At 42.8% G+C, this 26,239-nt stretch overlaps 3 protein-coding genes and 1 long non-coding RNA gene across 6 annotated transcripts in view; 3 read left to right on the top strand and 1 right to left on the bottom strand.

The window, feature by feature from the left end:
- Window positions 1-9,294, top strand: part of ehbp1l1a (EH domain binding protein 1-like 1a) — a 64,968-nt gene extending 55,674 nt beyond the window's left edge. Inside the window, exons 35-36 of the mRNA XM_042069498.1 lie at window positions 5,220-5,224; window positions 9,279-9,294. The gene's annotated coding sequence lies outside the window, so the exon portion shown is untranslated. The remainder of the gene's footprint in view (window positions 1-5,219; window positions 5,225-9,278) is intronic.
- On the bottom strand, window positions 80-3,171 carry LOC121689605. Of its 2 annotated transcripts, none has more exons than XR_006024827.1 (3): window positions 3,045-3,171; window positions 1,463-1,618; window positions 80-1,278 (listed from the first exon to the last, which is right to left on the bottom strand). It is a non-coding gene; the product is annotated as an uncharacterized LOC121689605 (long non-coding RNA). The 2 variants fall into 2 exon arrangements; XR_006024828.1 differs by lacking the exon at window positions 3,045-3,171 and adding an exon at window positions 1,797-1,862.
- si:ch73-40a2.1 (tyrosine-protein kinase receptor TYRO3) lies at window positions 1,612-14,384 on the top strand. Of its 2 annotated transcripts, none has more exons than XM_042069527.1 (15): window positions 1,612-2,134; window positions 2,556-2,617; window positions 2,724-3,357; window positions 3,741-3,896; window positions 4,198-4,515; window positions 5,155-5,332; window positions 6,011-6,126; window positions 6,567-6,671; window positions 7,074-7,154; window positions 7,460-7,552; window positions 7,829-7,950; window positions 8,275-8,384; window positions 8,779-8,938; window positions 9,608-9,744; window positions 13,387-14,384. In XM_042069527.1, exons 1-15 carry the CDS (start codon window positions 2,035-2,037, stop codon window positions 13,718-13,720), a joined length of 2,706 nt encoding a protein of 901 aa, XP_041925461.1. In that variant the 5' UTR covers window positions 1,612-2,034; the 3' UTR covers window positions 13,721-14,384. The 2 variants fall into 2 exon arrangements, with proteins under 2 accessions (XP_041925461.1, XP_041925462.1); XM_042069528.1 differs by having other exon boundaries at window positions 6,011-6,117.
- Window positions 14,385-18,525: 4,141 nt separating this feature from the next.
- Window positions 18,526-24,537, top strand: rab1ba (zRAB1B, member RAS oncogene family a). The gene is made up of 6 exons (XM_042069548.1): window positions 18,526-18,835; window positions 20,653-20,725; window positions 21,222-21,317; window positions 22,598-22,693; window positions 23,127-23,258; window positions 23,572-24,537. The coding sequence occupies exons 1-6, from the start codon at window positions 18,822-18,824 to the stop codon at window positions 23,764-23,766; spliced, it is 606 nt and encodes a 201-aa protein (XP_041925482.1). The 5' UTR covers window positions 18,526-18,821; the 3' UTR covers window positions 23,767-24,537.
- Window positions 24,538-26,239: the final 1,702 nt, after the last annotated feature.

Here is a 26,239-nt window from a genome sequence, read left to right on the forward strand (position 1 = left end):
GCCACAGGTTCAGACAACCCAGAGGTTAAGTTTTATCTCAGTGTTTGTTAAACCTCCTTTCTCGATTACCCCTCAGAACACCCTGAGTGTTGCATCTGACAAAGATGTTGCCTGCAACACTGAACTCTGCTTATGAATCAGTGCAATGCTCTGGAAATGTAAAGCAGGAAAGGTTCCCATACTCTTATTCATTCCTGACAGCCCTGACATTTTTGTTGGTTTGTGGTGGATGCTCATCTGGACTATTCCGCCCCAAGCATGACCTCACTGACAAAAACATTCCCAGCAGGTTTTTTTGTCACCAGAATGCTATTTAGATTTTGATAGTGGGTTGCTCTCTCATGTTTATTTCCTGTTTACACTAGGTGGAGATGAGATGAAAAAGAAACAGACATTTGCCTTCATGCCAAGGTGTTATATAACATTCTGAAAATATCAAGCTGAAATTATTATGAAATGTATTATAGGCTAAGAGAGGATAAATAGGAACTCAAGTACAAGAAGTGAGACTGAAGACGTCAGAAAACTATGAATAGATTCATAGTCATTTTGTTGAACCATGTTAATTAATCACACAGGAAACAGCTGCTGCTTTCCCATGGCAACAACACTCTACTTTACCACTATATGTTGTCAGCATCTTTTGCCAGTTCCACCACAGTGGACTAAGGAACTCGTCTCAGAAAGCAGAAGTGGACAGACTCCTCTCTGGGATGTGACAGTCTATAAAGAAATGGGTGACCAATTTTAGCTTTATACCCAACATCTAATGATCCAACATTTCTTTAATAACTAACACTGTCATAGAAGTTGTATTACTATACTATACTAATACTAATGAACATTGCAAACACCTACATGTTTGTTAGATGAATGCAATGATGCACCCTTTCCTAAGAGAATATAGTACATTTATATCTCAGTCTATTTATTATTGAGTGATTAATGGGTTGTTTTTCTTTATTAGCACGTTGGTGTTTTTTTTCTGTTTTTATGATGATAACTAATAGATCAACATACATAGGCTAAATAAGTGTTGCAAAACTATTTTAACACATTTTCCTCTTTGTCGATGCTCCTGTTGTATCCTCTGATTGCAACATATTGCTGTCATGTGGTTTTCTGAAGGGGATGATGGTGACTGAGAGATGACTGGGTCTTTGTGATTGCATGGTAGAAAGACAGAAGTAAGAGAGGTTGGCATTTTCAAGAAAGGTCCAGAGGTGTGGTGATGTAATGGTGATGAAGACCATGGTGCTGGTGGTGCAAGTGTGACTGCTGTTGACAATAAATAACTTTGATAGATTTGTCCATAAAACATAAGCATGGAGAATGATAGCCTACAGCTTTGGACTTTGACACAAGTAGTAGGCTAGGCTAATGTAAACCTATTCCGACCAAATAAATCATTAACAAGAGTTTTACTTGACAGTTGGTCTGTCAAAATGTAACGTAAACTCACCTGTGATGTTGATATGTAGGACTTCCAACCCATTAACCTATTTCTGACAACAAAGAGGAGTGGCATTCCAAGAGTGACTAGTCAGGTTTCTTTGGGTCATGCAGTCACATATAGCGTGGACTAACGTCATGATACAGCCAAGAAGTAGGCTATAGGCTGAGGAGTGAGTTAAAAAAAAAACACAGAATTAGTTGACTTGCATTAACTCGCTCACAAGAATTTCAGAAAGGGTGCTAAACATAACATTTGGTTTCTTTAAAGGCTAGGCCTACATAGCAGCAGGTAATTAGAATTCCGTCGTCTCTGCTTGAAGGAATGAAGCAATAACACTGACCTTATTATTCCAAAACATTGGAACGAAAGTGGGTGGGGACTGAATTCACTTTGTCTCAAGAGCGTTAGAGATGAGACTAATTCTTAGAAACTTATAAATGTAGCCTAACATAATTAATGCAAAACTCGTAAAATAAAATGCTGAAATGGACTGGATGCGATAGCTTAGCTCGCTGAACGCAACAGGCTGACGAAGCCTGTGATTATCTGGCTGACACAGCTCAGGTTGTTGGATACAAATGGCATCGGTAATACGCATGTCAATGATGTGGACAATCTACATACCGTGTTTAACCTGGATATGCGTCTCCATCGTGCCAGCTCGGGCGGTAATAGAAGGTAAGAAGGGGAATATAAAAGCCTCCGGTTTCTAAAATTCTTATCACTTTGCTCGTGAAATATAGCCTATGTATTTTTTATGAATAACTTACTAAACCATTAATTTGGTCCTTGCTGGAATAATTTGTGGAAAATACAAAAGGAGACAAATAACCAAATAATTGAATAAACACTACAGTTATTTTGTTTTGTTTTATAGTCGAGTAAGTCAACTAAAGGAAATCGCTTTTGGAGCGGGTAGCCTAAATTAGCAGCAGTTTTGAGATTCTGATTATTTGTAACCGTATTTCACCCAATAAGTTTAGACGCAGCAGGCTACTCAATTATTATCAGTCAAATAATTGAAAGGTCAAGACAGATTATTTATCATGTTCTAATAAAATGGGTGACATTATTAACTGTCCAACTTGAACTTTTCTAGAGGAACTTTTCAACTCTCTCCATCAGACAGATCTGAAATGGACGTCCTCGCCACAGAAAGCTGTAAAACCTTTAATTTTAGTCTCCTTAGCCCATTTTTAAATATAGCCTATGTATATTTTTATTATGTAGTTCTGTCATATGAAATTATTATTTTTGTCTGTTTCAGTGGAGTGAAATTACATTTAGACTTGGTGCCGACTCGGATCACTCAGTTTTTCAAGCTTGTGCCAACATTCCCCCAGGCAGTACCACCAAACGCTTGACTACCTTTTGGATTCCAAAAAAGGATGCTCGTAACGTATTACTGGATATAAAGTTTGCACAGGAGATCGAATCGGAGTCTCTAAGTCCTTTAACTATCTCTGTAAAGGACCCTTCCTCGTCGAGAAGGTCAGCCCGGAGAGTAAGGTTGATTTCCAAACTCAGCGCACCAAAAGGCTTTCCAGTGGACGCCGATTTGAGGGATGTGGAGGTTATGGAGAAGTACCTTCATAGCGTGCAGGGGATAGACGTCGGAGAGGTGTCGTCGGACTTTCAGCTGGACTTCTCTTACTCCGGCCCCTGCGTTTTCGTCGCCGCTGTGAGGCTGTACTATAAGCAGTGCCCTACGTTTCAGGGCAACCTGACCAAATTCAGGGCGGCACCAGCCGGGTCTGGGCTTCAGAGGGGCACATGCGCGGGTGGTTCCGTGGAGGACATTGCTCCTCAAAGCGTCTGCGGAGCTGATGGATCCTGGGGACCGTTGCAGGGGATGTGTCTGTGCCCGCCAGGTCACGAGGAGGTACAAGGTTCTTGTAAAGGTGGGCTTGATACTTACCTAGCGTGTTACTGCACAGAGCACACATCCACACCTTCACTCATGCGCACATATACCGCGCCTGATAGCGCACCTGATATAGTCAGGTGTACCATATGACATCTTTATTTCATGATGTATTTATGATGTTACAATTTGAGGGGGCAAAAGAAAAGTTTTCTGCTCAGATTTAACCTGTGCCTGTGTGTGTGCATCTTCCTGGGCCTTTGTTATTAGGTCAGAGTTGGAGCTCACTTTTTTCAAATTATTTTACAGACAAAGAGGCATTGAAACCAACCAAACAGTTTACCAGATACTTCCTGCAACAAAAAAATATTGTCCTTCCTCACTCTCTCATAGACCTATTATTATTTATATTTTTTGTAGTCTGCAGGATTGGCACTTTCAAGCCAAACAATGGGAGTGGAGGATGCCACCAGTGCCCCCCCAACAGTGAGACTAAGGTGGCGGGTGCACAGCAGTGTGTTTGTGTCCATGGATACTCTAAGTTGCGAGATGATCCCGTTCACCTTGGCTGTACAAGTAAGTGTATAAGTGTCTCAATGCAATGTTGTTGATTTGTGTGAAATGGTGTACAGTCCTGGAGAGATTTGTTAATTAATTTGTCAGTGGATGTAGTCATTTTGAAAATGGTCTTCTCTTCTCTACTCTTCTCTTCTCTTCTGCCTTTTCCCCTACATGTTAGATACTTCCCTTACTTTCAAGAACACCAACCTCTTTTGATCCAACAATTCACAAAGGCATTTGGTTATCACTTCTTAAATATTAAAGATTTTAAGGTTTAAAATGTAATAAACATCCAGTGTCCCCCCCCCCCCCCTAGAATCACCTTCAGAGCCTGTTAACCTGACGCATCATCAGCTCAATGACTCCACCCTAACTCTACGCTGGGAACCGCCCTCCAACCTGGGCGGCCGACAGGAAGTGACATACACGGTAGAGTGCTGGCAGAGGGCGAGCGAGACGAGTGACCAGTGGGCCCACTGCAATAATGCCACCCGCGTCCTCCCCAGGCCCACTGACCTGACGGCCACTGCGGTCAATGTTACGGGACTTCAGGCCCATCTGGACTACAAACTAGTCGTTAGGGCCAGTAACGCCGTGGGATCCGGTGGTCATACCTCAACTACCATCCACAAATGTGAGTGCATGGGAGGATTAGCATGTTGTGTTGTTCATGTGTAATGTCTGGAGGCTCTTAATGACGGATGACAATAGCCCTCCCACCCCTGCTCCTGGCTCTTTGTTGATGTTGTTGGTTGTTGTGGTTCTGACAGCCGGGCTACACAGGATGCCCAACTGAAGTGTACTGTACGCCTCGTTCTTGCGCCTGGTGTGGCCACCTCTGTTGACTAATTGTTGCAGGATACGCCCCGCAAACGGAGGGAACAGTTGCAGCCGGGTGTGGTGACTGACTCTTTTCCTGCTCATGTTTTGATTCCATTATCCACACTGAAACCAGAGAGGCAGTTTGGTGCACATGAAGATTTAAAGGATAAGGATACTCCACTGTCTGAACGTCTGGGCAGGACTCATGCAGTCACAAACAGGAAACGCTTTGGTGGGCAGCATCTCCACAGCTTCATGCCCACGTATCAGCGTCTGCATTTCTCAGTGGTGATGCTTGATGTGTATTGTTAGATTCTGTGTGTGATTCAGTACATTCACGCTAGGTTCAGATATTTGTGGATGTGTAAGTGTAATGTGGCCTCATATGTGTGTGTGTGTGTGTGTGTGTGTATTCATTGTGTGTATCTGCTTGTCTATCTTGAATTGACAGGGAAGGTTCCGGTCATAAACCCCGCCACTCCTTCAGAACCAGATCCGGAGAAAGCACTGGTGGAGCAGGGGTCTCCATCTCTTCAGCTGCTGGTTGGTGTGTTGGGTGGAGGTGTGCTGCTTATGGTCCTAGTGCCTGCTGTGTTGTATCTGCTGCGCAGGAAATACAAGAGGCTCATGTAAGATCAATATCTTTCCATATAGCTATCTGCTGTGTTTCCACTGGACATGATAAACCAGTGGTTGTCATTTGCCCTCCTGGAGATCCTTCACTTGTGTCCTATCCCTTGTCCTCTCCTGCTTGCATGTCTTCCTTGCTATCCTGGTTTTAAACACACTGGATTAAAATGAGTGTTGTTTTCATGTTTTTGAGCAGCTAAATGAGGTGTCATGCAAGAGCACCTCTGATGAGTTTAGTCAGGTAGACATATCAGGAAGACATGGACATGAACATGGTGTGCCAGTGTGTTAAGTACTCATGCTGTGCCTTGCTGTGTTAAGTACTCATGCTGTGCCTTGCTGTGTTAAGTACTCATGGTGTGCCAGTGTGTTAAGTACTCATGGTGTGCCTTGCTGTGTTCAGTGTTAAGTACTCATGGTGTGCCAGTGTGTTAAGTACTCATGCTGTGCCTTGCTGTGTTAAGTACTCATGGTGTGCCAGTGTGTTAAGTACTCATGGTGTGCCTTGCTGTGTTCAGTGTTAAGTACTCATGGTGTGCCAGTGTGTTAAGTACTCATGGTGTGCCTTGCTGTGTTAAGTACTCATGGTGTGCCTTGCTGTGTTCAGTGTTAAGTACTCATGGTGTGCCTTGCTGTGTTCAGTGTTAAGTACTCATGGTGTGCCTTGCTGTGTTCAGTCCATTACCGGAGGAGCCTCTGTTGCCCTTGCACCCTGTGGTGACTTACAGACGAGATGTGGAACCCCAGCCTGATCCAGTACCACCTACTGGGGAGTGTGCAAGAGGTTACCCAGGTTGCAAGTTTTTAATTATTATTATTATTTTTTTTTTTTTTTAGCATTATTTATTTCACTGAGATGTATTATACTGGTGTTTTACTGTTGCAAATCTATTTCTTTGATATTAACCGGCAACTAATGATAATTTCCTTCCATTTGAAGTGATCTATTTGATTGATTGTTCTACAGCAGTGCTCTGTCACCTCATTACCTCACCCTTAACATACCCCTCAAGGCCAAAATAAAGAACACGACCCTTTCAAACATCCAGTCATATCTTGTTCATCTAAGAGTAGGCTAATGAACAATGGGCAGTTTCACTTCTCTTGATTTTCCTTGACAAACTTTGATTCCATCAGCATGTCTGTTCCTCCTCTGTGTGTTCACTCCATGAACCTAACTGTTCCACTCTCTCTCTATCTCATTCCTCCCTGGGTTTTCTCTCGCTCTCTCAGCTCCGCTCCAGGTGCTCGCTGGCCTCAATGAGAGGCTCCTGTCCAGCCTGAAGGAGGTGCTGGTGGAACGGGCTAGTCTGACGCTGGGCAAAGAGCTGGGCAAGGGTAATTCACTGTCACACACAACTCTACACATATAAAAGCACAGCTAGAAAAAGACAGTTAGTTCTATTAGCCTGATATTGAAATATGCTCCAGTGTAGAAGATGGTACATTTTTTTCAATATATCAGTAGTATTGTTGTATGTACAGTATTTACTTGTAATTCAGTGCTATGGTTTGTTTGGATCGGCATATTTTCAGTTTAATACAGTATCAGTTTTGCTTCACAATGACAAGCAAAACTGCATAGGAGCAACTGTTCTGCTCAAACACTCCCTCATGTTCATCAGAGCCCAGTAGTAGGCCCAATGCTTCTCTGTAATCTCCAACTCCATCCTGTTTGTTGTGCTTTGGCGGTTAGACGTGTGTCTCTTACCTCCCCCTCCTCTGTGTGTGTGCCTCCAGGGGAGTTTGGATCTGTGTTTGAAGGGATCTTCAGTCCACAGGGAGGAGTGGAGATGAAGGTGGCAGTGAAAACAATGAGAGGTCAGTAATATGTACAGCTGAAGAAAGGAGGGCCCTCCAACTTTTATTTACTTTACATTTACAATTATACAGTTGATGCTTCTCCGATGTGACTTATAAGTGAGGGAAATCATTCAAGCAGTAGTACAGATAGAGCCCTTAGAGTAAACAATCAGCGCTGCATTTTTACAAAACAAGAGTGAAAGTGTGGTTATTATGCAGAAGATTTCAGTAAAACAAAAATCCTGATACTATTATTAACATGTATTCAGTCATGTGGCTACAGGCTGTCATAACATATGATAGACTTCCCTATTCCTTCTTAGCGGGTATCCACTCCCACGAGGATCTGGAGACCTTCTTGAAGGAAGCTGAGATCATGAGACATTTTGACCATGAAAATGTGGTCAGTCTCCTGGGTAAGACATTCTCCTATTCATTCCAACATTTTTGTTTGGATATCTGTAGATCATGTTCAAACTATACAATAATTCTAAATACAGTATGTTGCTATTAATAAGAGAATAACTCTGTGTAAATATAACGGAAATGGTCCACTTTATTCAAACTTTATTGTCCACTATGGGCATTGCCATCTATTCCAAGTATCTGTCTAACTTAGAGTCAGATTTACAGTCTGCAGTGAGATTTTATTGATCATCAGTATAAGTGTAGCTTTTATGTTTGTCCTCTAGGTGTCACTCTAGAGCATAATCAGGACTCCTCCATCCCTGTGCCTCTGGTGATCCTGCCCTTCCTGAGGCATGGAGACCTGCGGCGTTTCCTAATCGCCACTCGCTACGGGGACATTCCCATGGTGAAGAACAATTTCATTTTCTGTCTCTCTCTACCCATTCCCTGCAAACACACACACATGCGCGCACACACACACACACACACACACACACACACACACACACACACACACACACAGTTGTAAATATTGGTGACAAACAAACTGTAATTACAGTATAATGGATGATGTATGCACATTTATGCATAAAACCGAGAGAAAATGTGTCTGGTGAAAACTGTGAGTAGATTCCTCTGAATAATTCATTAAATGAGACCATTGCTATTTATACTTTGGATGCATTTGTGATGACTCTGGTTGCTGACTTTCCTCTGCTCGCTGTTCCAGTTTGTACCCTATCAGAGTCTGCTGCGCTTCATGATTGACATCGCTGCTGGGATGGAATATCTGAGTTCCAAAGGCTTCTTGCATCGGGACCTGGCTGCACGCAATTGCATGTAAGTCCAGGAGGTGGCGACAAAACTGCATGTCAGCTACCTCCCATGTTGGCAGGGGAGCGCTAAGGAATTTTGGGCCTCCAGGAAAAATATTTTGGTGGGCCCCAATTTAATTAATTCAGAGGTTTCAGTGACATTTTTTGCTGACCCTCTTCAGTCGTTGCCAACTTGAAACATCACCACCTTTGAAGTCAATACTTGCTGTGCTGCATGTAGTATATGTAGGGCTCGGTATAATAAACCATTTTAAGATTCATTCATTGTAAGATATTGATGTGAAAACAAAGCGTGTGACACTTCTGGAAAGGGGCTTTTGGAGCTCAGTCAGCGTAAAGACATGCGTATACAGTGATAGTGTCAGGTTTACTTACTGTAAGTCCTCCTCTGGTCACAGGTTGGGGGATGACTTGCATGTGCGTGTGGCGGACTTTGGCCTCTCCAAGAGTGTCTACAGTGGCAACTACTACAGGCAGAAAGTGGCCATCCGTTTGCCTATGAAGTGGATGGCCATGGAGAGTCTGTCTGAGTCCATGTTCTCCATCAAAACAGATGTGGTCAGTTGCCCGGAACTTGTGTCCTATAGCTTCCACAGTCTATCTACACCATATACAGCTCTGGAAAAAAATAAGAGACCGCTGCACATTTTTCTGATGTCATCCTACGGTTGCTGAGTGACATTCGAATGAGTTGACACTCAGTCATATTCAAATTTGCAGTGTTCTCTTCATTTTGAATGTGACCATCTGAATGTCATTCAGCAACCATAGGATGACATCAGAAAAATGTACAGTCACTTCATTTTTTCCAGAGCTGTATACATGTACATAGACACATGTACACACACACACACACACACACACACACACACACACACACACACACACACACACACAGTGAGAGAGAAAGAGAGCAAACATTTATTTAATTGTATTGGAATGAGAGTATGTGATACCATTTTTCTAAATGTCTAAATGGAAGTTTATCTGATACATCTTGAAGTGGCTGCAATTCATGAAAATGCATAATCAAAAACACATGATACAGCATATAAAACAAAAATAATGTTTGTATTTATGTACCTACCTTTCACATTTGAAATTAAATTATCTACATATCTACCTCCCCTTTTACTCATAAAACAACAAATACCATTCACAGAAGTCCAATTGCATGCATTCTTTGACATTACAGTGTGCTAAACAGAGGTTTTGTCTTCATATCAGTGGTCCTTTGGGGTGACCATGTGGGAGATCATGTCCCGGGGGAAGACGCCCTACCCCGGTGTTCACAACCATGACCTCCTGGCTTATCTGGAGGCTAGCCACAGGCTGAAACCACCTGCGGACTGTGAAAGCACGCTGTAAGTTTGTTTTGTTTCCCACCCACCTCACCAGGTGGAGCAACAGTAACGTGTGACACTTTTCAGTCCAGGTTTGATTCCTGAACCTGCCATTGTAGGTCCTTGTTGTTATATTTGTTACAATTATTATATTTGTTATATCTGCTAAATGCCAGTCAGCTTCAACTTTAACTTTAGATCACCATACTGTAGTCTGTGCAAACTACTAAACATCGTAGAAACAAGTATGATGCTGATCACGTTACTGGTACAGAATAAACCTAACAATGACAATAACAAAAACAATAAGCGTCCATCAGTTCTAAATTACTTAAATGACAATTTGGACCTCACCTATCAAAAATCAAAAGGCTGATATAACCTATGACCTAACATATGATGCTGGTCCACCCACATCATCAAGGATCAGAGTGCATCTGGTAAAAAACTAAACCTTTTGAGAATATACTTTGACATTATATTGCATGCTGGTACATGTATGAATGTTCCAAATTCACTCTCAAGTACAACATTGGGAAAAGTAGTTAAAATTTTAGGAAAATGATGTGAGAACAGTAGGCTGACCTGTCCCACCTTGACCAGACTGATTGAGAAGACAGGCAAGGTGTGCTTGGACACATCCTCCCTCGTCCACTCTTAGCATAGCTCCAGCAACTCCCTTCTGGTCAGAGGAACAGATGCCCCAATATTAACACTAACTTAGACAAACACTCATTTATTTCCATGGCAAGAACTCAATGAAACAAGATGTTATGGGTTAGTTATAGATGTATTGTGGTTGTTGTGGTGTCCATATTGGTGTGCATGTAATGGTCTACACGTTCAGGCATAGTTATCAAATGTCTGCCTGGACTGTGATGGTATTTGAGAATGGTGTCTGTTGCTGTAGACGATATAGATTATTGTTGTTTCAGTTTATTTGATGTGCTTTTATGTGTCTGTGCTCTGTTCTGTACCACAATGGCTCTAAGAGGATATTAACGTTTTTCTAAGTCTATCCATGTCAAGGTCATGGCTTAGTTCAGTGGTCCCCAAACTACGGCCTGCCACCTCATTTTAGGTGGCCCCCCAAAACATGTCCGTGGTATATAGGATCCAGCCAGTACGGGAGTACGACATCGTCAAACTATAACCTCCGTAATTTCCCCCATTCATTCTCTATGGCGGGTCTTAACAGTACACATGTAATACTCTTTTTGTCCACTGGTGGTTGTTTTGGCGCGGTTTCACGTTTGCCATCGAAAACGGAATGAAATGTATAGTAGGCCTAACCTGACCCTAGCCAGATGAATTTCGTTCCGCTTAGCTCCGCCTAGCTTCACTCACATCCATCTGGGACCTCTTCCATTGAGAGCGATTTCTGCAACCGACTTTATGGTTCAGCCAATCAGGACGCAGGGCGGGAGTTTCATAGATGTGACATAGCGTAGAAGCGACTGTGACACTGTTATTAGCGTCACGGGTTGGCTTCGATGTGAGTGGTTGAAGTAGCACGTCAATAGATGACGGACAAGTGGCTTATTCAATCATATGCAAGCATTTTTTGATTAGGCCCAGCCTTCTGAAGCAACACTTCAATGGATCGGTTCCAGATGGATGAGTGGAGCTAGGCGGAGCGAAATTCATCTGGCTAGGGTCAGGTTATAGTAGGCCTACCTGTAAACAATATAAGAGGCCTCTGCTGACTGCATCAGTGCTCAAAGTATTCTAAAAATGTATCAATTAATTAAATCTAACTAACTTCTATTCAAGTCATAATTCTGGAACTTCCTGGTATAATTATTTATATTTTTTATTCACTCGTTCAAATGTTCATACAGAGTTCACATAGTTCTCATCAGGTGAGTGAAAGTTAGAATGGTGGTCATTTCAGATGTTTCTGCCACCACTTCATAAAACTCATAGTTTGAGAACTTTAAATTATTTGTAGGATATTGCTTGTTCACAACTTGAGCTGTGTATGCAAAGTTCAGAGTTCAAAATATACTTTTGGGACTTCCTGCTTATAGTTTTGAGAATGCTATTATTAGTATTATTTCATTTGAGCTACATTTTACACTGATATGGCATGATGGCAATATAAACACAGATAACAATGGTATTAAATTGCAATAGCCTATAGATTAAATGTAATAGAATATTCAACTAAGGTAGACTGCCTTTGTTCACAGCGCTAAGCTATTTATGGTTACTGATATACTCCGAGTCTCTGGCCCTCTCTTAGAGCCAGGCATAGTGAGCTGGCCCTCAAGTTTGGGGACCACTGGCTTAGTTTCACCAGACAGCAAACAAAGTCATAATAGATGTTGTGTGACTGTGCTTTGAGTTACCTTGTGTCAAGTATTATCACTGAATCTACATGTCTGGATGTTGAGTGTGGGAAGCTGTCAATGAGCAAATCAAATTATCTCTTTGACAAATTATATTGCGAGAAGGAAAATCCTCCCTCGCATCGTCGTCGGCTGTCTCATATCTGTGGAGTAGCTGAAGATGGACGTAGCATGTTCTCGATACTCGTCCAAGTATTCGTTGGCAAGGCTTGTTGGCTGCCTTCTGTGGCTCACCTAATTGAATCAATGTGAGCTCTTCTGGCATGCATAAAGCATAGGAGCTCTGACTCAGACCAAAACAGAAGGGCTTATTCATCAGAGATGGGTCTGAGGGGACTCTTTGATGATCTCTGCTCGCTGATTTGAGAATGAAGAAGGTTGCAGTACGCTATACTTCTCAATATCAATTTTAAAGTGCATGGTGAAAGGGGCCGCACATAGAAAATGAAGTTCGGCATTGAGGGGAAGTCTATGGATGTGCAGGACAGGGAGACTGCCTGCGCACTGCAGACCTCAACTGCACATGTGAATCTTGCAAAACAGGATGTGAATTCTAATGAGCTCAGCTGCTAATAAGACTCCTTTCAAAGGCCTGTTACACATCATGCTAGATCAACCTTCATTATCCAAACCAGTCAAATCATTATAAAAAGAGTAGTAGACAAGCTAATTTACTGTTAATTTGACCTATTTTGTTTGCTGGTAATAGTGTTGATAATAAACCAATGTTTTTCCCCTCACAAACTCATCACCCCTGTTGTCATCGTTGCGATGAAAGCCTTAAAGGAACCGTATGTAAGAAATGTATTTCACTTAATCATAAAATGGCCCAGATATGTCACTAGACATTAAGAAATCATGTTCATTTCAAATACTTATATCACTGACAACAGTAGTCCGGCCAGGATATTGTCATTTAAAAAGTGAAGTTGCAGCCCTCAACTGATGTTTATGTTGTCGTGTTTTGGCCTGATGAGTCACCCTCCACCTATCTACTAATCACAAAGTCAGTAGTGTTTTGGCATCCGGGTTGCCAGCTCTGCCAGTCAGAGGGGAGGGGGAGGGGATACACCGCTCTACAGTAATTGAAAGTGATTGTAGTACCAGTTTTGGCCACAATCTTACATATAGTTCCTTTAAACAACCAACACTCCTTGACCTCTTCCTCATCTCTTCATAGAAAAGTCATATTTTTATCTTCCAAATTCTCTTTCCTCCTTTTCTAACTCTAACTCACCCCACTTCCCTGCCATTGCTCTTTGACTCTCTCTTTCTCTCTCTCTCTCTCTCTCTCTCTCTCTCTCTCTCTTAGATATGAGGTGATGCAGAGCTGCTGGAAGAGTGACCCAGCACAGAGGCCTGGCTTTGCAGAGCTCGGTATGCAACTCAAAGGCCTTCTGTCCGAGCTCCCACCCCTGGAGGCCAGCAAGGAGGCCCACTACATCAACCAGGGCCTGGAAGCTGCCATTCAGGGGGGTGCATCCGGAGTGGACACCGATTTGGAGGAAGCTGCTGAGGGCAACATTTACCTGCCAGAACCGTACCTTCTTCCACACGGGACAGAGCAAGAGGGGGGTGGCGGGAAAGACGACGAGGGATATTTGTTGTTTGTTAAGTGTGGTTCAGCTCATGGGCCAAAGGACTAACTCTGCACTAGCAGCTTTGGACTTCTTCAGGGTGGGAATACTCAGGGTCTGTGTTCTTGTATATTTGTTTGTATGAATGTACATCCATGTGTTAGAAAGGGGAGGTGAGAGAAAAGAGAGAGGTATATTGCCTTTCAAAAGTTTGGGGTCACTTAGCCATTTCCATTCCACTCCATTATAGTCAGAATACCTGCTCTGTTACATCCCTATGGTGGGAGCTGTGATTTGGGCCACTGCCTTCTTTTTGGATAAAACCAGCTCCAAACAGGTGTTGTCCACAGGGTGTGGCATAGTGTTGCACACTTGCAAACTGGAGTGATTGCCTTATTCCCTCAAGATTATGTGATCCTGTACACATTTCCAACTTTAGCACCACCAAAGACCATACACATGTTATTTGTGATATTTGATGAGTTTATGCCCTTCTGTAAAAGCGGTATAGTAGTACACAGCATTGCATGAGATCTTCAGTCTAGGCCATTTCTCAGAACAGCAACAGATTTTAGAAGAATGTTTTTTGTTGTTGTTTCTGACCATTTTGTGACTAATCAAACCCACAATAGCCGATGCTCCAGATACTCAACTCGTGATTCTTCCTAGGTAGTTAACACATTAATTATAAGTGTCCTTGGATTTCTCCCCAGAATTACAGACAACAATATTTTTCATCGTAACATTTTTTTAATGCTTTAAAAACAGACACCACAGTTCAGAGGGGTATTCCAGAAAGGAGGTTTAACAAACACTGAGATAAAACTTAACCTCTGGGTTGTCTGAACCTGTGGCGACTAAACCTGAGCTGTCGGTTCCAAAACACCGGTTATCAGTTAGTTCAATTAACCCTGTGTTAGATAACCTAGAGTTGTGCGCGTTCACGGCGAACTTATAAAGGCATCATCTATTGAGAGTCGAAACCATGAGTAAAACCGGCGAAACGAAGAGCACCGTATATTTTTCTAAGGCGGGGTAGCAAAGTTCTCCTCGAGGCTTACGAGGAGGAGAGAACTGTAATAACTAAAAAAAAAGCAATAGCCTACTTAAGCGTCTGCCTCCGAGACCTTGCTTGGCAGAGAATAGCCTAACTGACCGTGTAAATGCGTACGTTTAGGATATCCCGTTTAATGTCAAAAGCACAATTAAATAATTCAATGGACATCACGTAGCCTATTGTATTGACTGCTTTGAATGATGCTTTCTTAAACTAGCCTACCTTGTCACAGATTGAGTGGGCCATAGAATTCTTTGAGAATCCAAATGTAATTTTCTATTTTAACGCGGGTTCTGCAGCTGTGGGCCAAGTTAAACTTTTGCGCTCCATCATCGAAAGGGTGAAGAATGTCGGAAGGCATGGGTAGCCTATTGGACACATCTCGGTGCACATTTGGAAAATTGAATAAGTGATGCTGACCTGCCAGTTGGTGAACACACACTTTAATGATCCTCGTGGGTTTGTGTCCAGGAAAACGAATGAAGTTGCACAAGGCAAACTTTACGCACCGACCGACAGTTTGCCGATATGCTCTGCGTCTCCAACACTAACGTTACAAAAACTCCCAGTCGGAGAGCGATAATCGATGTACATAATTTGGAGAGAGGCAAAAAGTGTAGCCTATTGAAAAACTATTGTATCCCAAATTCCATCAGCATTCTTAACCAAACTAGTGACAACACGCATACCTGGCTGAGCTGTTAGGCCTATGTAGTCTATATTTAAACTTATTTATTCATTTTCTATGTTTTCCCTTTTTTGTAGCCTACTGCACTGTAATTATATCTTCAGTGTGTCTGAGATGTTTTTTGTCCATCCGATGTCTTGTGAGCCAAAGGCAAATGTCCACTATGGTGTTGGCTAGCTAAGATTTATTTTATTCTATTCTAATCCATGCGTAGCCTAATGTAGGGATGGAGTCGAGAATGCTTTTCAAGTAGCCAAATTTAGGATTCAGCTGAAAAACTCTAGCGCTCTTGAAAAACTCGTTTGGAAAAGAAAGAAAAGATGGGCTATCATGTGATGTCGTGGTCTTATCGCCCTCTCACGGCTAATTCCACGGATAAATATTACATGATTTTGTGCTTCTTTGTCAATCGGACCTTCTTCAGAATGAAACGTCATTGTGTGACAAGTGTAAAAATAGGTTGAACATGCACTGAAATAACCGAACATAATTGAACATAACCTGAACAAAACCTACCCCCTACCAGGTTAAGTTCAGAGCCTATGTTACCATAGTTACTTACATAGCCTGATCATTTTTGAGCTTTCTGGAACTGAAATCCCAGGTTTACCGTTTACTCTGGGTTTACATACCCAGTTAAGCCAGTAAACCTGCTTTCTGGAATACCCCTCAGGACTACAAACTAGTCTGAGTTATGAGGTACTTGCCAGTTAGTCAGCACATTAACTATAATAGTGCTTGAATTTGCCCCCTTAATTACAGAGAAAACTGCAAAGTTGATTACAGGAAGAGAGGACAGAATCAAGAAAATGATTTCTTCCAGTATTGCAAGGAATGACACGAATCATTTAGAATTACAACAACAAATATAACAACAAATGTAAATCAGGTTTATATCCCAAGTATACTTGCGAATTTGGTCTCTGTATTTATCCCATCCGTGAATTAGTGAACACACAGTGAGATGAAGCACGAGCACACACGACATGAGGTGAAGCACACATTAACGTGGAGCAGTGAGTGGACTTGCTACAATGGGGGTCAGGTGCCTTGCTCAATGGCAATTCAACCGTGGTTGTGGACATGGGAGAGCAGTGCTCTTCAACCACTCCTCCACCCCCCCCCCCCCCCCAACATTTCTGCTATTGGTCGGGGATCGCCGAAGCCCTAACCAGTAGGCCACGGCTGCCCAAGTATACTTACATATACCAGTACGGGAGCATGCCTGTGTTCCCACAGCCCTATGTCCCCTAACCCTAACCTCAGGCCTAACCCTAACCCTAGAAATGTGGGAACATAGGGCTGACCCCACCGATACAAGGAATTTGTGCTCTGCATTTTACCCATTCGGGGGTAGTGTACAACACACCCACACAAACAGTGTACACCCTTTCAAACACACACACACCCTTGAGCAGTGAACATAGTATACATACACACCCGGAGCAGTGGGCAGCCCTTGATCCGGGGAGCAGGGCTCAAGGGCACCTCATCCGGATGTGGGAACCTCACATGGATGTGGGGGAGCGCTGTTAAGTCACTCCCCCCACCCACATTTTTCCTACCAGTCGGGGATCGTACTGGCCACCCTTCTGGTGAACAGTGTGCAAATAAAAATTCAAAGATGGCTACACTTTCAGTGGAGGATACTGATGACAGCGAGGGAGAAATGTCTGATTGAATTATTGTTTTTTGGAAATTTGATGTTTGTGATCTGTACAAGGCCAGCCTGGCAACATGTTCTGTATATAGTTGCTTTCAGAATCTGTGAGAAAGTTCTACTTTGTTCCTTTTAACTTTGTCTATTTGATTAATTGTTGAGGGTTGATACAATTTGCTGCTCAGCCTACCATTTCAGCGGTGTGCCTTACCAGGCTTTACAGTTATTATGTTCTCTGGAGGCACTTGAAATCATTTTTAGCATGTTTTTATTGACATCATTGAATTCTGTTTGAGAATTTGAGAAAGATTGTGAGAAAGATTGTGTCATTTAAAAAAAAAATGCTCAAGGGTGCCGTCAGATTCTGAGTCTACACCCCCTTACCTATCAATTTATGCAAAAAATTGCATTAGTACCTTATGTCACACCTATCCTGGGGTTCTACCTGACTAAAAGAAGGCCAGTTTTATTGATTCTTTAATTAGGGCAGCAGTTTTAAGCTGTGCAAGCATAATCATTATTATCACTTAGCCTTCAAAATGACAAACTCAGTTTAGCAACCGCGATGTGCCATTGGAGCACAAGATGGGTGGTTGCTGATAAAGAGTCTCTGTGCACTGATGTAGATATTGCATTACAAAATCAGCCATTTCCTGCAATAACATTTATTTACAACATGATGTCTACACTGTATATTTGATTTGCTGTTATTTTAAAAGCCAATGAATGAGCTTTTCCCAGGAAATTTCTTAGTGACCACAAACTATGCACATATTGCACATGTATATGAAATAATCTTTTTTACTCAAATGCTTTTCTGACAGAGCACTAGAGCTCTGATTTAATTTTAATGTTCTGTTGAACTACTACGATGTAGCCTAAATAAACCTTGTAGGGTAATTTTTACATTTTCCATCCATTGACTATATGCATAAGTTCCATCATGTTTATAATTAATTCAAAACGGACAATTCCCTACATTTTCCTTTGCATTTACTAAACATGGATGAATTTACTTAGCCTAATCACCAAACCTGCATGCACACACCTGTGGCATGTGACCACAATTAGCCTAGACTGATGTCCCATTCTGAAAACTACTGTAGGCTACCTTTAGCCTATATTACTGTAACTGTACCACTGTCAGCATACAACATGGTTGGACACTGGATTTACATAGAACAGTGACTGAACTGTGCTGAAATATGCAAAAATAGTGTAAAGTCTACAGCCCAATAGAAGTAGGCTTATATAGAACTAGGCTTATATAGAATTCAATATAATTCTGAGAAAGAAACGTGTAGGTACTCATTTAGGTGCCTGGTAGAATTATTCAGGATCACTTTTGACTACTTTGGCCTTCCGCTGAACTGTACTACAGAACTGGCGTTTGTAGTCTGCGGGTTTAAGTTATGTCATATTTTTTATGGAATCTGTGTCCGTATGCCACGTCATCTGATGTCACTGCCGCACCTGCGCAGCCATCTTGTACTTCGAGCGAGAGGATAGGACAGAAAGAAAGAATAGCTGGGAAAATAACGTACTGATATTGGAATATCCAGGAATGACCGTCAAATAAAACCGACAGAACGACACTTTTAGGACTTTAAATAAGTGAGCTTGCCACCGACAGGTCAAAAAGAATCTTAACAAGTGCCTCGGAGAATTCAGACTCACAAGTCATTCTTTTGCCTCAAAGCGGAGCTCGAGAGGAGGAAGGAACAGTGTCAAATCGACAGAAAACAGCCCGGCCCTCAGTTACACCATGAATCCCGAATAGTAAGTAAACCATATCGGTGTGCAGTATACTGTCACACTCTGTGTCGTGGAAAAGGTCATATTGAGTTTTTTTGTCTTGTATTTTTGCGATTGCAGCTGCCTTTTCATTGGGGCGCTACCATTAGGAAGCACAGCTAACTTGCTAGCCGCTAGGGTAACGTCAGTTAGCTTATTAGCTAATAGTCAGCAAATGTTAGCAAGCTAACGTTGAAATCAGTTGCTCTCTGGCTTCCCACTCTTGCACTGGCTAGCAAGATGCATTGTAATGTTGGCTAACCCTCGAAACCCCATAAGATCTCAGTGGTTACACTATAAGTTGCTGAGGTAAACTGTTAGCTACGTTTGTAAAAACCTTTTTTGTTGACGTTAGCTAGATAACTTGGCTAGTAGACGGGAATAATATCGTCGTTGTCCAACTTGGAAAATGGATGCATTTATTTTTAATGACATAAAGATGTTTTCTTGCGATTGTTATCTGTGTTGAGTTGTAAATTAACGGTAAAGTTGCAGTCAGTAAAACTACGTTGGTATTACCTGACTGCGTTAATGGTTAACGTTACAATTAGCAGGCTAACGTTACAAACTAACATGAAGTTACCGCAGCTACCGAAGAATCTTTAGCTAGCTTCTACCAGATTCCGGTCAAAGAACGAAAGAGGACGTGGACTTGTAAACGTCACATTATTGAAGTTGCGTATCCAGTATATAACAGAGGGTTTTGTTATATTATACATTAATACATACCGTAGGTAATTGCATACAAATGTGCTATTTTGATATTATGAATGTACTTATAGCTAACGTTACCTTGGCTAATGTTGACTTGTACGCTGATACTTCAAGGAATGCTAGTAGCTAACGTTAGTTAAGGTTCCGGGTTAGTGTTACTTAATTGAAAGGTGATTGGATATAATAACATTAGTATTTATTTCTGAATCGAGGTAGAGTTAATGGTTGGATACAGGCAGGATGTTTAATGTGAACGTAATTGTCCAAACATTGACCACACAGTGTTTTGATGTTTTGAGTACCGTTATCCATTGTTGTTAGCCAGCTAATACTTTTGTAACCAGTCCTTATCTAGCCAACTTACTTATGGATAGAGCTGTGTTTTAGAAGAGCATGCTATATACTTTGCTAGCTAAAGTAGGCCCCAGTTACTGACTTTACATGTGACGCAATATTGCCATGTTGTTCAACTTATCTAGGCAAGAAGGTGATTGCTGTCAGGAATAGACTGTTGATTGCGACACACTTGCTAGTGAAAGGTGCAGGTTGTGTACATGTGATACTTGTGTACATGTTTTGGAAAGGTTTGCCGGGTTACTCATACGCTTACAAGGACGACTACAGCATTTGGATGGAAACGTGTTTGTTAACCTGATGCTTTGGCAATTGTTGTGACTGGTGATGTGATCTGAACCTGGCTTTTGGCCTCGATCAGGGTGCTGTTGAAAATCTTGTTGACAGCTGAACCGGCATAAATGAGGCTGTTCATGACTATAATGTTATAACAAGATAATCCAAACGATAATCTGCAATGGTGTTTTGCGAACCTGTTTGGCAAGGGCGCTCTTAGTTGTATATGTACAATGTAGTGTGGTTTACTGTTGCAGTATGTTGCAATACATGTAATCATCAGAGTACCAGAACAGTCCCTACTTCACTGATTGGTTACTTAATGAAAAGTTTTCAGCCTGTGGATATGTCCACCTTAACCAAGCCCTTCTCATCATAAAAGCGGTGGAGCTTGAGCAGTGACTTGAGAAGTGACAACTCTTCATTTCACTTGATTTGTGTCTTGTCTTGTTTTCCAGTGACTACCTGTTCAAACTCCTCCTTATTGGCGACTCTGGTGTTGGGAAATCTTGCCTTTTGTTGCGATTTGCTGTGAGTATGTTACATGCCTGGACTACTGTTGATTCCGTGTGCCATCATTTGTATATGATTTGCACATCACATCCTGTTAGTAGTTAGCATTGTAACTAGACTTGCTCAGGACTGTTTACACAAAGCTTTACATCTTAAAATCTACACCAACAACAGCAAATGTATGTTTGATCATACTTGGGAAATAAAATCAGATTTAAGTCTTATTTTGCCTGTATAGTTAGCATTTAGCTCTAACTGTATGACCTTAGCTCTGCTGATTTGGTCATAGACCCATGTAGCCTGAGCCTCCTTATGCATCAGTCCTAGGCTATAGTTGTTTACTGAACTGAATGCAATTTGAAAGAGTGGGTGTAGCCAAAGTGTATGCATTCCCTGTATTGTCACTTTGGATTCTAGCATGTACAAGGCAAATTACTGTGCAGGGAAATTGCAGAGAACCTGAACCTTGTTTTGCCTCTTCAAAGTCTTCAACTTTCTTGTTTGTTTTTTGCAGGATGACACTTACACAGAGAGCTATATCAGCACCATTGGAGTCGACTTTAAAATCCGCACCATAGAGCTGGATGGCAAGACCATCAAGCTACAGATTGTGAGTAGAATGTTCTAGAATGACCCTCACTCTCAGCTTCCTTCATAGACCTTTTGTTTCTTACTGTTTGATGAGAAGGAAAAAACGCAAAACATTTTGTTTAGGTAATGCACAGGTTAATCCTACCACCATAAATGTTTGTATTATGATGTTGCATGTACAGTTCACCCAGTAGAGTTATGTGGCCCAGCCTTAAGAAAGTGTTACCTGTCAATTACTGAGATAGTTGTGGGTTGTTTTGGCTGACCCAGGTGGGCAGGTATAAATTTATTTAATTAATGTAATATTGAATACAGCAGAAAACTATGTCTATCTTTCATTCAAATAACTGCATTGGCGACACACACAGACACACACAGTTGAGGGATGTTTGGTGCACATAAGTAAAGAGAGGACGTTGGTGTGGTCAGGTGGCCTTGTTTGTTGAACACCTCACCCTTGGGCTATTTGAGCGCTGCTCTGTAGTTGCGTACTTTCTCTAGTTGTGTGGCCTAGAAGCAGCAGGTTTGTATCAAGTTTTCGCTGCTGCATTTGTGTAATGGTGGATTAAATTTCAATAATTTATTTTTCATAGCCAGACAATGCAAGAGTACAAAAATTCAACGAACTTCTGAGGCTGGCGGTAGAGGTATCAAGGACCTTATATCAAAACCAGAAGTTTCTAGAAAAGGAGTGTCTCTTATTTGGCAGTGGGAGAGAATAAAGCAACATTGCTAATGTAGTAGTCCTGACTTGGGCACAAAAAAAAAAACTCAGTAAAGATTTTCTCATCTGTAATGACAGGTGTGTCAGCTTAGATTCCCCACTAATAGTGTGCTCCAGTTGCCAGGGAAACTCCTAGTTAGCGCTAGGCTCCTACGAGGAGTGACTCACTGGAGCAGCCCCTTAAGTTGAGATTCTAGAAGCGATGAGGGGACTCGCCATGCGGCTCCAAGTGGAAGTGACATGTTTCTTTGGTCAATCAGAATGACGTGTGGACACAGCAGGAGGGTGGCCATGTGTACAGACATGAGCCAGAGCAACAGTTATCTGTACAGTACAACACCTCAGCATCGTCACAGACAGTCATTTGCAATGGTTGGAGGATTTACTTAGTGGCAGTGATGATGGCACTACTACTAGTATTAGTATTGTTTTGGAGTCTGCAGTGCACCTTATGAAGAAGTCCTACTGTTTTTAACTCTGCGCAGCACACTGTGACCGCTGAGCTTCTTATTCTCAAACACATTTTTCTGTCTCCTCCTTTCCCTCTCCACCTCCCTCTACCTCCTCCTCTGTAGTGGGATACTGCAGGCCAGGAGCGATTCCGCACCATCACCTCCAGCTACTACCGCGGAGCCCACGGCATCATTGTCGTCTATGATGTCACAGATCAGGTGGGTGATCACGTGACAGACGCAAGGGAACTGGGGGGATTTGCGGGGGGGGGGGGTCCTCTGGGCCAGGGGCTCGTGGAATCCTCAGTGTTGCTTAGCAACAGACAGCCCTCTATGACTCAGCTTGTTCAGTGACGGGCGATGATGAGGAGAATGATGATGGAAAAAGATGATGAAGAGGATAATGACCGCAAGGAATGTGGAGAACACATTTATATAAATAATTTAGAGGCCTCAGATGGAAGATTCATTGGGTCATTATTTACGGGCCTCAGAACTGACTTGGGAGTCGGTGTGAATCTATCAGTCCTGAGCGCAAACATGACTCATCCTAACCAGAAATGCAGAAAGCAGGCGGAAGTTGAACACAGTGGATGGAAAGTTCTAGAGTGGAGTTGATGAAATCCGTCTTCCTGTCCATCCTTCCCTTTAGGAATCCTACAACAATGTGAAGCAGTGGCTCCAGGAAATCGACCGCTATGCCAGTGAAAACGTCAACAAACTGCTGGTTGGGAACAAGTGTGACCTCACCACTAAGAAAGTAGTGGACTACACCACTGCAAAGGTAATCCGTGAGGGTGCCATCTCATTACTACATGTCCTCCCAATGGATTCTATTTGATATATTTATGCTTACATGCTTTAGTGTATGTGACACTACAGTAGAAGACTTCTGCAAATGATCTTTTTTGATGCATTGTATTATGCATCTCATGCCCAGTTGGCACCAAGCAGAGATATAGTTTGATTTAGCTGTAGAAAACAGTCATTTTTGTAGAACATGCAATGGTAGTTGATGAAATGACTGGGTTTTGAGTTGGGTACCTTGTAGAGTTTCCTGGGAGTTCAAATGTGTCCCCTCCTCACCCCCCTTGCAGGAGTTTGCTGATTCCCTGGCCATCCCCTTCCTGGAGACCAGCGCCAAGAACGCCACCAATGTGGAGCAGGCCTTCATGACCATGGCAGCTGAGATCAAGAAGCGCATGGGCCCCGGCGCCACGGCCGGCGGCGACAAGCCCAACCTGAAAATCGACAGCACGCCGGTGCGACAGTCTGGCGGCGGCTGCTGCTAAGTACGCTCACACGCACGGAACAGACGGACGGACGGACGGGACGGACCTTCTCCCGGATCCCCCCACCCCACATCCACATCCACCCCCCCTCTCACTCACACACACACACACACACACACACACACACTCACACTCACACACACTAACACACTCACACTCACTCACACACACACACACACTCACACACTCACACTCACACACTCACACTCACACACACACTCAACATCTCGACATCCAGCCAAAATGCCACCATCCAACATGGTTCCCCTCCTCCTCTCACTCTCCCACTCCAAACAGTTGAGCCCAGGCCCAGCACTCCTCAGCACCATCTCACCTCACTCACACACAACCTGACTCAGAGTAACACCGTTCCAGGGACAGCTCTCTAGAGCCTACCAAGAGGCACCACCCAGGTGCTGTGCTCCGAGAGAGAGAGAGGAGGTAGGAGACGAGAGCAGTATAATGATGATGGGTCATGTGAGTGCGGAGCAAAGAAGGGATAGACTGAGAGGAAGGGAGAGAAGGAGAGTAGAAAGAGAGGGAGAAAAGGAGAAAGCAGACAGAGAGGAGGGGAGCGGTGTTTAGCGATGACTTTCACGTGGGAGGTGTGAAGGAGAGGGTCAGGAGCAGTTAGGAGAGATAGCTATTGATCTGGAGAGAGAGAGAGAGAGAGAGAGAGAGAAGGGACACACAGGGGAGATTAGGGCCTGCATGCAGTGTTCATATCTCTCTCTTATCTCCAACTAACACATACACACACAAATGCACATACACAGAATCACACACACACACATACACACACACACACACACACACACACACACACACACATATATATATATATATATATATATATATATATATATATATATATATATATATATATATATGCGCTCTCTTACTGAAGTTGGGTTTGTGGGAGTGGGTTTGAAGGTTTTTGTTTGTTTTTGTTCTGTTTTTCAGTCCCTCCCATCAGTTGCTGGGTTTTCTCAAGGTCCCCCCCCCCCCCCCCCCCCCTCCATGAACTGAATCAAAACACTCAAGAATGGGACACACTTGGTCTCAATACCTACCGTTACTCTCATGACTCGCACACATCCTCTTCAAATCCATGGAGGAGATGGGTGCATTGCACCCTGGGATTATGCAGGTCCTCTTTGGGGTGGGGGGAGGGTCTGTGTTTTGATTGGGACAGGGTGGGTGGGAGGGAGGGTGGTTCGTAAACAGGTTTTTTTTTTTGGTTGTCTTACTATCTACAAATTTCAGAACAGTTTCAATCTTCACCTTAAAATAAGCGCTGAACTTATATCTGTAATACTTGTAATTATGTGTCCTTGAAGTAACACAGAAATGCACACACACACACACACACACACACACACACACACACACATACACATACACACAGAAAACATAAAGTGGTGTATTAGGTTGGGGTGGGAGGTGTAGTCAGTGCTTGGGTTTTGAATCAGAAGTGGTCAAGAAGAAGAAGACAAGAATTGGCAATATTTCTGTATTTTGCATCTGCATCTTAATAGTTGGACAATATTGTTATTATTGTGATTTTATGAACATTTTTTGTTTGTTATTTTTGTTTGTTTTCAGAGTAGTTTGTTTTCTAATCATAAAAGTTTCTCCAGAGGATTGTGGAGTGGCGGTGGCAGGCAGGTGGCGGTGGTTGGGGGACGTGAGGAAGTGGAGGCCTACTGGTCTCTTTTCATGTTCCACTTTTATTATGTGTGCCACTGATGCACACACGCCCTGTTTTTCACATAGACGCCAGAGATGATTGACAGCAAGGGGTTTGTTTTTCTCTCTGATTTATTTTTTTTTATATACATTTTGTAGTTCCAGCTGATGTTCCTTAAAACCTGCATGGCTCCTCTGCCTTCCCCTTCTAAACAAAATGGCCGAGATCCGTAAAAACTCCCGTGTTATCCGCAGAGAAAGGTTGCTGCTGTTCCACACCCTAAAACCTGCATACTGCAGCGTTGCGTGTTGCTGGGTACCCTAGTAGATGAGCTGTGTCTTGGCAGAGAAGCACATGGCCTCAATATGACTAGAGCCTGAGAATGACCTTTGACACAACCTTGGACCCAACTGACCACTTCGCATCAAGGCTTACAATTGCTCATGCTTAACCCCCCCCTTCCCCAACCCCTCGGTCTGGCTTGCCGTCAGTCCGAATCCTCATCATTTGCCTGCCTCCTTTTGATTGGCTGGCCTTGAGCTCAGCTGAGTCAGAACTGAGGTCTTATTGCTGGCTAGCTGTCATTTGCCCGTCGGGCTCTTTAACTTGATTTCACTGCGTTGAATGTAAGGAAATGTTGAAGGTGTGCTCTTTCATTCCCCCATGCTTTCTTGGCTCTTCCCTTTTTAAACCATGGGCTGGTGCAACATTTCACACTTAAAAGAGGTTGCGGCACGCTTCAAAAGGTGTCTGTGTTGTCAGACAAGCTGCCTTTCTGCAATG

This window comes from Alosa sapidissima, chromosome 18, assembly GCF_018492685.1.
Source record: "Alosa sapidissima isolate fAloSap1 chromosome 18, fAloSap1.pri, whole genome shotgun sequence".
Lineage (NCBI taxonomy): Eukaryota > Metazoa > Chordata > Actinopteri > Clupeiformes > Clupeidae > Alosa > Alosa sapidissima.